The 17,707-nt window shown below is 41.6% G+C and overlaps 1 protein-coding gene across 5 annotated transcripts in view; it reads left to right on the forward strand.

Moving 5' to 3' along the window:
• The window catches only part of Pus10 (Pseudouridine synthase 10), an 82,426-nt gene extending 66,045 nt beyond the window's left edge, over positions 1 to 16,381 (forward strand). For 3 of the 5 annotated variants that reach the window (XM_080269579.1, XM_080269578.1, XM_080269577.1), the window contains 9 exons: positions 4,085 to 4,285; positions 4,848 to 4,985; positions 5,629 to 5,792; positions 5,970 to 6,181; positions 6,719 to 6,844; positions 9,100 to 9,289; positions 10,529 to 10,763; positions 13,755 to 13,880; positions 16,266 to 16,381. In XM_080269579.1, the coding sequence (XP_080125705.1) occupies positions 4,247 to 4,285; positions 4,848 to 4,985; positions 5,629 to 5,792; positions 5,970 to 6,181; positions 6,719 to 6,844; positions 9,100 to 9,289; positions 10,529 to 10,763; positions 13,755 to 13,880; positions 16,266 to 16,304 (1,269 nt within the window). In that variant the 5' untranslated portion in view covers positions 4,085 to 4,246 and the 3' untranslated portion in view covers positions 16,305 to 16,381. Of the gene's footprint in view, positions 1 to 2,172; positions 2,341 to 4,084; positions 4,286 to 4,847; positions 4,986 to 5,628; positions 5,793 to 5,969; positions 6,182 to 6,718; positions 6,845 to 9,099; positions 9,290 to 10,528; positions 10,764 to 13,754; positions 13,881 to 16,265 lie in introns of those variants that run through there. The other 2 variants (XM_080269575.1, XM_080269576.1) reach the window with 2 other exon arrangements.
• Positions 16,382 to 17,707: the final 1,326 nt, after the last annotated feature.

Here is a 17,707-nt window from a genome sequence, read left to right on the forward strand (position 1 = left end):
TTTGCAGCTTATTTCGCGTAGCTCTATAGCAAAAAACACAATGATTCTACATCCTTTCCCATAGCGCTTCTTCGTGACTAGCATTCCTGATCTATTGCTACAACAGCATTCATGATGGAGAGATGGCAATTTTAGACCAAGTTAGAGTAAAACGAGTATAATCAGTGGGCATAACTTGGCTTCTCTGCCCTAATCCTACTTTACCTTATCGTACTTGACATGAGCCTGGTATTAGATTTCCAATACCTGGTGTGATGATTGAGGTAGTTGTGGTAGGTGTGATGGATGTGGTAGTTATGATAGGTGTGGCAGTTGTGGTGGTAGTGATCGATGTGATGGCTGTGGTTATGGCAGTTGTGGTGGGTGTGGTTGGGTGGTGGATGTGGTGGTTGTGGTAGTTGTGATGGATGTTGGTAGGTGTGGTGGATGTGGTGGTTGTGGTAGGTGTGGTGGATGTGATGGTTGTGGTAGATGTGGCGGAAATGATGGTTGTGGTTGTTGGGACAGCCCTGTAGTTGGTGGGGTAGTAGTTGTGGGTGGTGATGGTGGTTGTGGTTACGGTGCAATGGTGTGGCCAAGTCTCGATGGATGGAGAGACCAAGGTGGGGCCAGTTCTTATATTCTGAGAGACACAGTGCTACATTTTGTCCACATTTAGTAATCCAAATTTTCAAATGGGAGCCGAGTGAGGGGAGGGTCTGACTGGGAGGGTCCGGGTCCTGCTTATAGTCCCTTATATCCACGCGACTATTACCTACATTCTTACCTTATGAGAGCAAGATGAGCAACATTTCTTAATTTGGTTTGACGGTTGTGGAGGTAGGCTAGGGTGGGTTTTCCTTGTCAGTGGAGTGATCTTGTGCGCCTCCTGAGTGCTGTATACTTCCTCTCTCTCTCTCTCTCTCTCTGAGTTGAACAGAAAAAGGGATGAGACTGATGTGCATGTGCGAATAAAGCCATGACCATGTTGATTACAAAACATTCATTAACAAAGTATTAAATGACTACAAAAACCATATTGTATAATCTGTATGAAGTAAGGAAAGCGCTGGCGTCAATAATCATGAATAAATCAAGGAGGTTTAATAATATACCGGTATAAATTTACATGTACATTGTTTCGCTTCATGTATAGAAGGATAAAATATAAGCAGTAGTCTATCTGTCTATCTATTGCCAGACGCCTTAATCCCATATGGGGTGGCCACAAACAAATCGCCTCCACGTCGCCCTGTCCCCCGCTATTTCACTGCATACACCCACCTCTCTCATATACCTCTCCACTCCATCCCTCCATCTCACCCTTAGCCTCCCCCTCCCTCTCTCCTCCTCCACCTCACTCACATACACTCTCCTCGTCAGTTTTTCACTCTCCATCCTCTGCACATGGCCAAACCACCTCAGTGTGTTTCTCCAAACACTTCCTATAACATCCACATCCACACCACAACGCTCCTTCACATCCTCATTTGTCAGTCTGTCTCTCCATGTGACTCCACAGGCTCCTCTCAAATAACTCATTTCCACTGCTGACTTGTGTCCCTCCAACAACGTCCAAGCTTCACTTCCATACGTTAGAGTTGGTATCATAATACTGTCATGTAATAACTTTTTCACTTCCATGCTCACTTCTGTTTCTTATCACTGCTTTCAAGGAACCAGGGAACCTTTCTTCCTTGTTGTACCCTTTCAAGCACTTCACCCTCCAAACTTCCATCTTATCACACTCCGAGTACTTAAAAGTACTCACATTTTTACATTTCCTCATCATCCAACCTCACTGTACATTCACTGACTTCATTTCTCTCGAAGACCATAACTTTACTCTTCCCTACATTCACCTTTAGATTCCGTTTCTTACACACTCTCCCAAACTCATCCAGCACGCCTTGCAGCTCCACTTCGTCTTCACTTAACAACACAGTATCATCTACAAACAACAGTAGAGGCAGTTTCCAAACACTGCCCTCTCTCATTAGGGCCGCTTCAACATCCACTGCCTTACCTTGTATCTCTTTGATAACCCCATCCATGTACAGATCAAATCTTGGGAGTTGTTTCCGTGAATAGAAAGCTTGAATCTGGTTCGCTTTGGGTACCTTCGACTTCCTTTGGGTTGAATGACATGGGTAGCTAAGTAGAAAACAATAGCCGCGTTTCTCGTGACGCCTTGCAATGTTTGGGACCAGTTTAGTCAGTTTTTTAGAGAATGTTGGTTGTTGTCAGCGTTGCATATTAATATTTTTAGGAGAGCGGTCAGAAGCTTTATACAGCAGTGCCTCCGAAGTAAGAAATTTGATAAAAGTTGCAGCCCGACGAATCTGTGGAGGTTGTGAAGAAGTGAGTTGCAAGTTTTATTTTATTTTATTTTTTTATTACAGGCTTCGACCGTTGTGCTTCTAGGTTAGGCTAGGTTCAGTCAGGTTGTTAAGTTGGGCTAATTGGGTTTTGTTAGATTAGGTTAATTAAATCGAAACATCAGAATAAAGGATTCAAAAACTCCAGATTACATTTTTTTTAAAACACTGTTGGGGGAGAGGCAGTTTATGCAGGAGTGAAAGTTATGCAATATCCAATCCCACTAGCTTGAAAAGTTGTTCCTAAAATTAACTCCTTCATTACCGCATTCCCCCCCCCTCCCTCGCTCAGCTCCCTGCCAAACTGAATTTCCCCCAGGCATGGCTCTTTCGTGGGGTATTATTTTCTTTATCATTACATCGTTTCTATTTGCTTTATATTATTTATTGTATTTTTGTGTTGGTGAGTAGATATTGACCACAAGATGTGTTTATGATATAAAATAATGTACATGACAATATCACATGTCTATCCAACCGATTTAGTAAACATACACTATGCAGATAAATATAGTAGATAGAGATATAAATCAGTGAATAGGGAGGAGAATAATGATTGTGTTATTTACCTTGTAAGTATGAAGAAAATCCATGAAGAATGAGGTAGGAGCCAGGCAGGTCAAAAGTTGGTGGGGGGAGGGGTGATGCGCGTCAAGGCCAAACTGATACCAGAATCAGTATCATTTTCCCTACTACTATCGCTCATTTCACCGTCATTCTCGGGCATGTACTCCTCATCAGAGTCGCCCACAGTTATGTCAGATTGTGTTTCGTTATCGTCAGACACTTCTAAGTCACAATCCAAGTCAGATTCATTGCCGTAGGACGCCATGGCACTGAAGTAAATCCAAAAGCACTGACACGTGCGGCTGCTTGAAAAACACCGGCGTGCTCCCACACACTTTCCCGCGGTACCACCACTGTTAATAAGCTAGCGAGAGTCCCCTTACCAAGAAGCATTATCTGGCTATATTGTATCACGTGTTATAGGGCATTATATATACCAAATTCAAAATATATAGGGTACAATGACCTATACAACATATCTGAGTAATTTTCATAAACCTATGCCCCATTGCAGGGGCATGGCAGGGACACATGGCAGTGGAGTGCGGCATCAGTGACAGAGTTGCCATACGTCATTACACATAAGATCACAAAGCATCCAAACCGAGGAAGAGGAAGCCCAATAGGCCTCTATAATGATCGTGAGTACCCTAGTACTCATGATCGTATTCGGTTCCGCTGCTGAAATTTCGAGTACATGGGTACACATTTTGGAAATTTGGTAAAGAAGGGTTAATAAAATTGTGAAATACAGTTTATGTCAGGGAATTACTTGTCTGTAGCTAGCCAGACGCTGTAATCTTATAAGAAGAGGCCATTTGTCTTCACCTGTTGACACATAGGGAATATGTACCATATGGGTTGGTCATATGGTTACCACCCAGCATTGTAGCTTATATGACTTGCAGAATACCATTAAGCCTGTCATTTAATGTAAAGCCACCTGAAAAGGAAAGAAGAGTAATAAAAAGTGACAGGAAAGATGAGAGGAATAGGAAGAGAGGAGAGCAGACACAGGAAAAGGATAATAAAATGTGAAGGAAGAAGTAGTCAGCACTACATCAAGTGAGTGGATGATGGTTGCAACCACCTACCACCAGAGAATTGTTAATGTGAATATTTATCATTTATGTTTTACAGTATTCCTTTTTTTTTTCCAGGTTCAAAGTTCCTTGCAAGATGCCACACAATATGAGGAAAATTTATGTGAGAGAGATGATGAAAATTGCTCATTGGAGGGGGAAGAAAACAGTCTAAAAAATGGCACAGATGAACACATTGTGAAGAAGCAGAAATGTACTGTTTGCATCACTTGCATAGGAATGTTTCAGTGGGGCTGCTCACCTGATGCAATCACAGTGGTATGTGTCTGTTTAATCAGTATTGCAATGTCTGTATATATTAAGCATGTTTCAGATGTTTGTGATGTATGTTCAAATACTATATTTTCATGCACAGTACTTTCAGAAGTTTGTTGTTGCCATATATCTTTTCAGGCATGCCTCCCATGCAAAATGTATATGGTAACGGTTGGATAGGTCTGTGCATGCTAATTCATATTAAAGTTAGTAAATCTGTGCCTTATATTATAGAAAAATCCTGACATATTTTAATTATAGTGATTACCATATACAGCACTCACTGTTTCATTTACAGTGTTAGGGGAGTGAGAGTACCGGTAAAGGAGTAGCAGAGTTTTAGTAAAACATTAATATTTATTTTGCCAGGTCTCTCATCCCACTTCACATGATGTTGCAGAATGACTACACAAGAGTAACAAGTTTATGTGTGTCAACAAATTCAGCTTAATTTCACAGAATACAGTATTTTACAGTGTTGTTTTAGTGACAGAGTGTGACTTTGTTGTTTATTTACACACAACTTCTCCAAGCTTAGACTGTCAGAATGCATTGTTATTTTCAGTTGAGTGATGCAGTGGTGAATGCTGGGCATGATGCTGACACTTTTTCTCTTGCACTCTCCATCCCAACCGGGTTGAGTTTGCGTGTTCATCGTGTCTGGGCACTCTTGTTGCAGGCATTTCCACTAGTTCCAGCCAAGGTTAGATGCACTACTGTAACACAGATACACTTCAGTATCACCTTGTTAACATAGAAAGTAGGATGTGTCTTTGCCAATGGTGGAGAATACAGTGCTCCTAGAGTTGCTTGTGTAACGGCATTTGAAAGGATATTTGCAAAATGTCCTGCTTGTAGTAGCTGTATTAATAATAATCATACCTGGTCAGGTGCCTTGTTCTGTAGGTATGAAATTAGAAATATACTGTCTACTGTTTATATTAAACTGATCCATCAAAATGATGGAAATCTTGTACTGTATTTAGTTGTATCCATGGGCTGCTCCAACAGTTCAGAGTTTTGTGCTTTTTAAGGGTTGTTCAGTAAAAGCAATTTTGGTACAGCAGTACTGCGTTAAATTTCATCAGTTCTGTAATTACTGTGTTATGTTATTCAACAAGGATATAGTCCCATCACCTTAACTTGCAACTTATTCCATGTAGTTCAGTGGCAGAGAAAGACAACGCTACAGCTCCCCATCAGTTCCATAAACTTTTTTGGTTACTGTCATCATGTTATTAAGGTATTGCCACAATTCAGCATTCAAGGTGGAGAGATGGTAGTTGAGGCTAGGTTAAAGGAGTAGAGTACCTATTACAGTATTGACTGACCTCCTGTGTTTGCAGAGTAGGGAGGACCATGTTGGAACAATGAAGGATGTATGGAAGAATGTTGTGGGACCCCGAGTGGCGGCTGCAACAGGGAAGACGTTTATTCATGGGGTCTATAGTGATTTTGTGTTTAGTGTCTCATGCTCTTATGTGCATGATTTGGAGGACTGCAAAATAATGTAAGTTGTAATTTTATGGTTTTTCTTTTGTCAATTTTTCTTGCTTTCTGGATTCTACTCTATCCCATCTTTTTCTCAAAAATTATATAAATGTAATCTGTTGGTCGGTATTTTCGTAGAAATGTTAAACTAAGATTTGAATTGAAAGTACATGATTCCCCCTCTTCCTCGCCACAGGGACAAATTATGTGGATCAACGTTTGCAGTGCGTAAGAAGCAGCACCGAAAATATGCAGATAGTGTTTATTCAAAGCAAGCAATTGATACAGCAATGAAAAAACTGAGTGACCAAGCATTCTTGGAGGCATATCCTGATCCTCCATCCGTCCCAGAGGAAAGCATCACATTCTCAAGTCTTCAGTGTCAACATGCTCCTTTGTATATGGCTGGTAAGAATACATGACTGGTGTGGGAGAGAGATGCCTTCATGTTGTGGGTAGTGGTTGTACAGATGTCCGTCACCTCCCCCGTCATCCTCCAAAAGGACAATGGTGAACTACAGAAGGGCATCTTCAGCCTGTAGTCCACCAGTTTCACATTCAGATGACCCTGGGGCCACAACAACAATAATGTATGGTGTCTTTGGCTTAGTTTTGTATCCTGTCTTGCCTTTACAGTCATACAAAGGTAGAGGATCATGTTACTGTAACAAATGTACTACATGGTATAGTACTTTCCTAAGCTTTTACCCTTTACAACTGCCAGTGGTACATACAGTTGGTGTTGTTATGGCTTCTGGCCCACAAAACTATTGAGGTTTGTGTTCTGGATGAAGATTGATATTTTACATAAATTGTCTTCCTAAATGGCCATTGTGCAGTCTGTACGGGTTAATCTAGGTCATCCTCTTTCATTTTCTTCATGTCAGGGTGTTACAAGTATAACCATGATGATGCTTATGTAGCTATTGCGTTTTTTATTATCAGGGCGATACAACAAGTATAGCCGTGACCTTCCCCAGACACCATGGTTTGTGGAGGGAGAACGCAAATTGGGATCCAGTGTGCAAGAGCTGCTGTGTGATGCTCTCAATAATGTTGTGGCTGCTGAAGGTGAGTTGGAATCACATGGGTCCTATTCATGTCAGCTTAGGAGGCTTACTAGCACCTCTTCAGGTAGTAGATGGATGGTTACCATAATCATGGGAAGTATACCTTGGTAGTGACATTGAGCCAAAGCCCAGTAGCTGCCCTTGCACAGGTCCCAGGCAGGCAACTCAACCACATTTATCAAGTACAGTATTCTGGTCAAAGTGCAGGCAGAGACTACTACTCATACATACATCCTATACACAGCTCTTCTTCTTGGGGATTATGCCTGCTCCATTTTCCGTTCTCATCTGTGTCAACTGTGTCAGTATTAAAAATATATGTAAGGCATACAAGAGTATTATGGTGTAATAGGCTAAATAAATTGCTAAGAATGTTACAAAGCACCCTTAGCCCAAGAGTATGGGCCCTTATCAAGAACTGGACTGGTAGACAGTACAGGGTGGTTTGTGTATTGGATCCCAGGACTGAAATCTGTAGGCTGTAGCTCATTCACATTATTCAGGTGGATATTTTCCATCCTTTTGCAGCCTGTTTCCCACAGTTCAGTGCCACAATAAGACTACGCTGTTCTACATCCTTTCTGTAGAACTTCTTCATGACTGGCGTCACATTCTAGTTTTAGTCTCTTACTATAGTTTAACGTGGAGTGGTGGCAGTTTTCACCCAGTTAAAGTGAACAAGGTTGTGTGTTGTGGGGTTGGCTTAATCTTATTGTGTGAGGAGTGCTGAAATAGTAAAGTAGGAGGTAGATGAGATAATGTAATGGCAACGTAGGATTGGATGATGGATGGATGGTCATTATATACTCGTAGTATGAATGCCTATATGCCTTAGTGATGTCATTTAAATACTTATGTAATAGCTATCTTGTGTGCCTCAGATGAAAATTTCTCTTCTTTTAGATGAGAAAATTTTGATGTGTGATGCCAGGGAAATGATTGACCATTCACAGAAGTTCGTTCGTGTCATTTTTAAAGGCTCCAACATGCATGCATGCGTCTGCCTTGGTCACCTAATGGCGGCTCTCAATGCTGCATGATCTGTTGCAGCCTCCCTGTTCAGTCCCTTAACCCTGAGGTCACACTTAATGACCTTGTCCCATGTCTTTCTCGGTCTACCCATCATAACTCCACCCCCAATATTAACACTTCTCACCTTCCTCACCCAATTATCATCCCCCATCCTCTCCACATGCCCAAACCATCACGATCTACCTCTCATCATCACATCACCAATACACTCCAGTCCCATCCTACCTCTCAACTCTTCCATCGTAAACCCAGCCCCCCCAGACCTTGCACGCAGGGACGCACTACACATCCACCTAATCATTGTCATTTCTGTATGTCTAAGCCTGCGAATATCCTCCTTCTTTACTGCCCAGGTCTCACTACCATACAGCATTACACTCCTAACACATGCTGCATACAAAGACCCCTTAGTGCGTAGGGAGAGTCCTCACAATGTCAGGAGAGGCAAGAGCTCCCTGAACTTCTTCCAACCACTTCTCACCCTAGCCACAGAGCTAGCTCTAGCCCCACCTCCAGCACACATGTCCCCCAAATAACAAAACTCTTCCACACAGTCAAGAGATTCACCAGCAAGTTCAATCCTTTCACACCTGACAATCTCCACCTGCTTTCCCTGACACGCTGTACACATAAATCAGCACCAAATCATCAGCATACAACATCTCCCACAGGAGTTGTTTCTGAAGTCACGTGAGAGGGCTTCAAGTACCATGATAAACATGGGACTCAAAACTGACCCCTGATGCACACCGTCACGGAAAACTCATCACTCAAATCTCCATTTACTCTTGCCTGGGTGCAAGCACCCACATACCCATAACCACCCTAACCAGCCACTCCTCCAAGCCAAGCTTTCTCATTGCCCACTTCACCACCTCACTAGGGCCTCTGTCAGAGGCCTTTTCCAAATCAACAAAAACAAAATACAGATCCCTTTTCTTACCAATATATTTTTCCTGAAGCTGTCAAACAATGAATATGGCATCAGTGGTACCCCTACCTGGCATAAACCCGAACTGCATCTCATCAATATGCACTCTTTCTCTAATCATACCTTCTAAAACTCTCTCCATTACCTTCATTATCTGATCTAAAAGCTTTATACCTCTATAATTTCCTTTTCCAGGGCATCACCCTTCCCTTTATACACATTTTATGACTTCTATATAGGCTGTGTTGTAGTGATGTGAGTTATACTTAACAGTAATTTCTTTTTCTCCTCAGATATAAAGTTCTCTTCATCTGGACGTGAAGACGTTGATGTTCGGTGTCTGGGAAATGGTCGGCCATTTGTAGTTGAATTCATCAACCCTCACTACACAAAGCTGTCTCAACCTCACATACTGGCATTGCAACACTCTATCAATGACTCCAACACCTTAGTTAAATTAAGAGACCTCCAAATTGTAGACAGGTAAGGCTGTGTCTTTAATGCACTGAGCCTGAAGGTGTCTTATTGATATTAGTGATCTAGTAATGATTCCTAAATTAACAGGCCCTCAAATTGTATTGCTTTTTAACTCCTTAGTCTGATAACATCATTTGCATTTTCTTGGACACCGGTGATGGATGTCTTCCCATGGTAACACTGATATAATTGGGTGGCTCCTGTCCCTGGAAAGGAGGAGGATGGATTGCAGATGTGCAGTTTCAGCCAGCAGTCCACTGGGTTCACATCCAGATGAACCTAGGGTAGAATCAGGGTATTAAGAGCCTCTAACTCCAGGAATTTAGGATGTCAAACTGTTCATTTTTTGCCAAAAATCTTCACTTCATGCTACTGACTTTATCAGTAGAGTACCCAACATCAGTTGGTACTCCAGTATACAGTACAGTAGCTGATCTGTTTTTATCCGACAGAGCTGAGCCTCTCATAATTCAAGGTTTCATGACATTCTGTGAACTCTTAGTTATGAGGTAGGAATGAGCCTCGCTTACTAGTCATATCAACTCTCCAATCTGACTACACTAACTATCATTTAAGGTAAAAGGAGCCTCGGCTACTAGTCACGTCAGCCCTCCAATCTGACCATCATGTAACATAAAGAGGTTATGGATTTTTGTTGGGTGAGGCAGTGGCTGAATTGATACAAGAGATGGCCTGCAGTCCTAATGGATCCCGGATCAAATCCTGGCTGGAGCAGGAACAGTTTGAGGATTTGTATTTCACAAGAAGCAGACTTTACTGATCTACCAGAAGACCCGCCGACATGTTGTAAAAATATCCCCGCTAATACCAGTATGACAATCCTATATGAGACAGCCCTAGCTGTATTCAGTATGGACGGTGAGTGTTAGCACTGAAGTGGTGACATATGGAGTTGTAGGACTACTGGGCCTTGGGATAGTCCCTGAACCCTTTGTCCAGAATTGGACACGTTAAAAAAAAAAAAGTGAAGACAAACCGACTATAGTTGTATTGAATTCCTGGCCGATGGATATTTTGGAAAGATTCTTGACTTAAATAAGTATGGTAGTGCTTATACTTTATTATAAATATTTTACCCATTAGGAAAGATGTGAAGAACTTGAAAGAAGGTGAAGAAAAGACGAAGGCCTATTGTGTGCTGAGTCTGGCAAGGATTGGGTATACTGGAACACATTCTTGATATATAATGGAGTATTGTATTAATCGAAGATTTCTTCCTATTAGGAAAGATGTGAAGAACTTGAAAGAAGGTGAAGAAGAGAAGACAAAGGCCTATTGTGCCCTGTGCTTAGCAAGGGATGGGTATGACCTGATGAGTTTAGAGAAAGTGTCACAGCTGTGTGGTGTGACAGTGGAGCAGAAGACACCACTGAGGGTCCTACATCGCCGTCCCCTTGCCACAAGACCACGGCTCATACACTCCATCCGTGCCACACCTATTGACTCTCACTACTTCAAGGTTATTTTTTATTACTTTTTTTCTTGCCACCACCAGACAGTGTTACTCAACTTAGGGAAGACTTTTTGAACTCAAGGGGTGGGATACTGTATAATCATTTTAGGGAGTATGCTGTAGCACCAACCAGTGAGGGTGGTTCTCCTGAGATGGATGGGATTGCTGGAGCTCCTGTTTCACTAGTCCTCAGGATACCCTAACCATCCTTCTTTGCTGACACTGTTCAGTGACATTAACATGGAGGGTAGACCAACATACTCTTCCAAACACTTTTCTCTACTTGTCTTATGCATCACTCGACATGCACTTTACATACCACATAGTGCACTCCACTATGTCACAGGGGAAATGTTTGCAGCCAGAAAACTTTGCCCCTGCTACCTAGTGGCAGATATAAGGGAAGCACTGGCATGGGCTTTGCTAGCACAGTTCTGGGACTGGGAGGGGATATGGCTCAGATCTGTGCCAGAGGGTACAGGGCTTTGCAGTTCCCAGGCAATCACTTCTGTCCAATAAAAAGGAGTCCAAACCTGGGAGTAGCACCCCAGGAGGCTGCCCTATCAGTGGGCTTATAATGGCAGGGCAGTTACAGTTCCAAGGTGCATTTAGAGGGTGTTCCTGCAGCTGTCCTGGCAGGGTGCCCCAAGGCCACTGCCACTGGCCACAGCTGGTGGGCTGTCTGTGGCCCCATGCCTGGACATGGGACTGTGCAAGTATGCAGGGCCTGTGGTCCATCTCCTTTATTTACCCGACTTATGACAAAAATGAAAGAAAAGCATTACCTTCTTCGCTTAAAAAATAAATAAATGATAATAATATGGTCAGCTGTTGGTAGCACTGAAATACTGTAATGTAAAATACATCAACAAGGTATGCATTTTTCTAATTTTAACCTGTCAGATGCCAGTTTTATTCAGCTCTGGTTAGACATTCCAGTATATCCCCTGAAAGGTAGTGGATTGCAGAAGGCAGTTTCAGTCAGTGGGCCACCAGGTTCATGTTCAGATGAGCTAGGGCCACGACAACAGCAATAAGTTGTCTTTGCACCCTAGGGGTTAGAAATACTCTCACTTGTCATATTAATGCAGTATTGTAATACTAAGCTTGGCATGCCTCACATTATCAGTACTGGTGGTCCCCACTGAAAGTTGATTCATTTATAAGGTACTAGTTAACTTTGATTTTTTCTCATAAAGCTGTTCTAAATTCATTATGAAATTGTTTTAAAAAGACAGAAATCAGTGTTCTTGGTGATTTACATCAAGTATTAAGTTGCTAGTGAATTAACTTTGCTTCTCTTCAAATTACCCATGATCGATATAAAGTTCTGAAGACAAAAATGAGTGCTCTCAGATATTTAAATAATATCACTGACAGTATTGTCCTGTATGCAGTCTTAGACTGTATATCCCAGTAATTAAAAACATCTGGAGCAGTTAAGTGCTATTATTATGAGTACATGGGGGCACTCACCATCCACTCACTCGATGTAGTGCTGCTCTCGGGTGTCTGCCCTTTCCTTTCCAGCCTTCTTTCCTTCCATTCTCTTCTGTCTTTCTTTCCTTGTCCTTCTGCCTACGGGTGACTTTACACTCCCTCTTCTGTCTTTCTTTCCTTAATTCTTTCCACTTCCTTCAGCCTGTGGGTGACTCTATACTGAGTGACAAGCCAAATGGTTTCCTGTGCACCAGGATACCATTTACTACGCTGGATGGTAACCATATAACCAAATTTTGGCGCTCCAATCAGATTGAGCCAGTGAAGGCTTATATCCAAGGGGTGGTTGGGGTTGATTGCTCATGTAATGCCACTCAGGGATGAGTGAGGCTGGTCACTCTCATCTTAAATGTCGGGACCAACTGCCTACCCCCGGGCTCCTACGCTCCTCATGGGGCAATGTAGGATTGGATGATGGATGGATGGTATTATTGTTGTTGTTATTATTATCTATCTGTCTATCATCCAATCCTACATTGCCCCATGAGGAGTGTAGGAAGCCCGGGGCTAGGCAGTTGGTCCTGACATTTAAGATGAGAGTGACCAGCCTCACTCATCTCTGAGTGGCATTACACGAGCAATCAACCCCAACCACCCCTTGGATATAAACCTTCACCGGCTCAATCCCATTGGAGCGCAATAATTACCCACTAAACCACCAGGTGCCAAAATTTGGTTATACTTATTATTATTCCTTTCCGTGTCCTTCTGGCTACGGGTATCTTTACACTCCCTCTTCTGTCTTTCTTTCCTTGTCCTTCTGCCTATGGGTAACTTTACACTCCCTCTTCCGTCTTTCTTTCCTTTATTCTTTCCTCTTCCTTCTGCCTGTGGGTGACTCTACACTGAATGACAAGCCAAATGGTTTCCTGTACACAAGGAAACCATTTACTACGTTGGGTGGTAACCATCTATCTATCTATTGCCAGACGCCATAATCCCGTAAGGGGTAGCCATTTGACTCTGAGTTATTTGTTTTACGGGGAGGGGCACTAACCCTCCACCAACCCACTTGTTGACACGTAGGGAGCATGTAGGTTTGGTTATATGGTTACCACCCAGCGTTGTAAATGGTTTCTTGGCTTACAGGAAACCATTTGGCTTGTCACTCAATGTAAAGCCACCTGTAAAGGAAAGAAAAGCAATAAGTAATGACAGGAAAGATGGGAGGAATAGGAAGAGAGGAGGGCAGGCACAGAAAAAGAATGATACAGACTAAGTGGTAACCATACAACCAAATTTTGGCGCCTGATGGTTTAGTGGGTAATTATTGCGCTTCAATAGGATTGAGCCGGTGAAGGTTTATATCCAGGGGGTGGTTGGGGTTGATTGCTCATGTAATGCCACTCAGGGATGAGTGAGGCTGGTCACTCTCATCTTAAATGTCGGGACCAACTGTCTAGCCCTGGGCTCCTACGCTCCTCATGGGGCAATGTAGGACTGGATGATGGATTATTATTATTACTATTATTATTATTATTATTTTTTTTTTCACAGTTGCACCTGACAACACAAGCTGGGACATACATAAAGGAATTTGTTCATGGTGATCTAGGAAGGACCACACCTAATTTGAGAGAAATTATTGGCTCGGAACTGGACATCGTTGCATTGGATGTTGAGGTAATATTTGTAGGTAGGCTTTAATTTCAAGGGAGGGTTAGGGTTTATTACTCACATAATGCTTCTCATGTCTGAGCAACTGGTCATTCTTGCCTTAGGTGGCGTGGTTTTACACTTAAAGAAGACAGTCAACCAGGTTTTATAAGTACATCTCTTGTATGGTGTATTCTGAAGAGGCTGTGAGGTGAAACATTAGGATTCATTAGTATTTAGCAGTCCCTTATCAGTGTTTCATTTTCCAATCTTTCTGCAACTGTATATCATGACAAGTTCACAACCCAATTGATCTTTATAGTAGTGTAGTGAAAGAGACCACTGCACAAGACCTTGGCTATTGAGCTGAGACCAGATATGATTAGAACAAAATCCACTAGAACTCTACTTTTTTATTTTCATGTGGCCTAAAACTGCCATCTTGAATGCTGAGTTTTAGTAGTAGATTAAAATTAGAATAATGTACTTGTTATGAAGAGGTGATATGGCAAACATATAGTTACAGCACTGTCTTTTTCTACCAGCGAGTTACATGAGATAGAGTATGATGCAAGGAGATGAAAATCTGGGCCAAGTTAAGGTGTAAGAACTACAACCTACCAGATAGAGACCAGACAAGAAGCTTACCTGACTTTTATGGGAATTCATTATACAGCTACTTCTCAAATAACGTGAGGGTTAGGTTCCTGGAGAGGTCGCGTTAGTTAAAAACACGTTTTTTAAACAGAATTTTCACATAAGAAACAATGGTGATATTGGAGGTTACGTTCCTGTACCCTGGGAAAGTCTACCCATTTGGGAAGTTATGCTGCTCAAAACTTAAAAGCAACAATATTAATTTCAAGGAAAATCCACATAAAAAACAAAAACAGTACATTTGGGGAGAAATAAACAACATTTGAGCCCTAGTTGGGCTGAAGCATTGTTTACTTCTCCACGAATACATACTGTTTTTGTTTTTTACGTGAATTTTATTTCAATTCTGCTTCGTTCACGGCATTGTGAAAGTTCCTCAACATTATTACTGCATTAGTAGGTCATAAAAACACTACAGTAAAAGCAGCATTTTCATTGCAGTTAGTAGGTCACAAACAATAACAACACACAGCCTCAATTCATCTATGCATCACTTGTTGTCCCACCTGACCCTGCTCCCCACCCTGAATTTGTTGTCCCTCCTCACTCTGCTGTCCTTCCTCTGACTCCCGTGCTACTGGTGATTAAGATAACTCCCTTTAAGTTTTCTGTCTTCTTCATAAAGAACTGTTTTATCTTGGTCTGAGTGGTTTTCTTTCTGTTCTGCAGCATCAAGTTGTAACAGTTTAGATCTGCCATCACTTTCCTGGACAAATTTTGTCCGAAAATGAGCCAAATTGCTGAGAATGGGGCCAAACTTCATTTTCGATTAGTATAGTTCGAATAAAACCAGTTTAAGTAACAGACAAATAAAAAATTGTATTTATGCATAAACTGCCACACACAGTCTATCAGCTCGGGACTGGCCAAGGCACACACGGCTAATTTGAAACCATCACGTACGTGTAAAGTTGCGTTAAATCAAGAAACCCTTGTCAGTTAAACATATCTCCTTAAATATTTGCTTGTGTCAAAACGAAAACGTGTTTTTTAAACTCGCATTAGTTGAGATGTTACTGTATTAACTTATACATACAGTACCTGCCCCCCCCCAACCCCTGGGGGACTAGGTTTACATTTGAAGAGCTGAAAGGTAGGATGGGAGTCGACTGTATTGGTGTTGTTATGAGGAGGGACAGATTGAGATGGTTTGGGCATGAGGAGAGGATGGAGGATGATAACTTGGGAGCGGGATGTGAGAAGTGTGAACGTCGGAGGTAGGGTTGCAAAAGGCAGACTAAAGACCTAGGACAAGGTCATAGAGTGTGACCTTGGGGATAAGGGACTGAATAGGGAAGCTGCCAGTGAATGAGCGGCATGGAGAGCCACCATAAGGTAACCAAGGCTTATGCATGCTAGCATGTTGGAACCTTCATGATACGATTAACAATTTCCCTTCTGTAATTGAAAGAACAAGAGACAGAGAATTAAAAACTGATGAATGAAGGGTATGTGGAGATATATATGACATGTGCATCCTTTTTTATAGCATGCTTGACATAACAGATTTTTTTTCCTCCTTTCGCTTAGAATTCAGGATTTTAAAGGCTTAAATGATAACTAAATGGATGTATGAGCAACTTCATTGGGCACTGTCTTGATAGGTCTTGTATTTTCCTTTTCCAGTTCTGAATTCTGTAAAACCTATTCACTACTGGGAAACAGGGTTATGCTGTTGCTGCTGATGTTAGTAATAATGATGGTGGTGATGAGAATGATGCTCTTGATAATTATATATATATATTTTTTTTACAGAATGTTGCCCTGGACTGGCCTCCAAAGTGCAGTGAATGATATAGGTGATATTCTAAGGATGCAGAAATCGCTGTTTTGAATTTGCAAAAATGGATTTTAATAAAGTCTTAAGTGCCTTAGTATAAGTTTTTGTTTTTACAACTCAAACTTAGGTGCCCTTACTATATAGTAGAGAATATTCATTTACGTTGTAAAACTCAAAGATTTTGATCAGAGTAATATTAACCTTTAAATATATATATATATATATATATATATACAGAAATATTTAATTAGTCTTGAGAGTGTTGAAAAAATGTTGCCACAGGTATATAGTAAAGCAAGAGTTAATACATCCTTTATATAGGAGGGTCTGAACTCATGAAACTACAGCTCCATCCTCAAGTTAGGCTACTGTTCCACTGCGTCTAGTTCACGCTTTTGAGCATATGTCACTTTCTATCTGACATGTCACATCAAAGGGGACCATCTATGGGCAGAGAAACATATCAAGCCTCTCTTAGCTCTTCCAGTGCATCTACTTCACACTTACAGTATGTACAGCACTTTCCTTCCTGATGTACAGTAAAGTATCACAAAAAATTGTCTATGAGCAGAGAAACATGCCATACCTCTCTCGGCTGTTCCACTGCAGCTACTTCACAATTAGGGAATGTCCATCATAATGCTCCCTGATACACATTATCAGGGAAACTCATCTAAGGGCCAAGAAACATGCAGCTTCAGCTGCCTCTTTACTACCCCACTACATGATACTCAACACACATGAACACCACAACCTACAAGACAACAGAATACATTAAAACCCAAATGTTTCACCAAAGACTGTCTATCTCATAAGGCAAAGCAACCTCTCCCACACACACACACCACTCCATTGCAAGGCTCCAAGCACTAAACAATACGATCGACAACAAATTAATACAAAGAAAATGGAAAACTAGAAGCCCTTTGTAACAACACTTACTGGCAGTCACACCACAGATACCTCTAGACTCTACAAAATACTTAATAATATCACTAAATCACAAACATGTACTTTCAAGACCCATGCCACCATCACCTCCAACACATCCCGTCCTACAAAGAACAAGGAAACATTCTTATAAATCACTACAAAACATAAGACCCATGCCACCATCACCTCCAACACATCCCATCCTACAAAGAACAAGGAAACATTCTTATAAATCACTACAAAACATGTCACTTAATACCAACATGCACAGAGCCTGAAAAGCAAATTTCAAAGTAGGCAGTCCTTTCCACTCAATCACAATGCAACCCCCTTCGCTCCAGAATAGACACTTAACATCATCAGGAAAAAGAACCCTACAAGCACAGAGCCAGATGGTATCAGCAGCCTACACCTGAATCATTAATGATACAAGTCCCTCTATTTTCTGCCATCAACAAAATATCCTAAAAAGGTAAAATGGTGC

Source organism: Coenobita brevimanus, chromosome 34 (genome assembly GCF_032717465.1).
Source record: "Coenobita brevimanus isolate Jiangsu-jjx chromosome 34, ASM3271746v2, whole genome shotgun sequence".
NCBI lineage: Eukaryota > Metazoa > Arthropoda > Malacostraca > Decapoda > Coenobitidae > Coenobita > Coenobita brevimanus.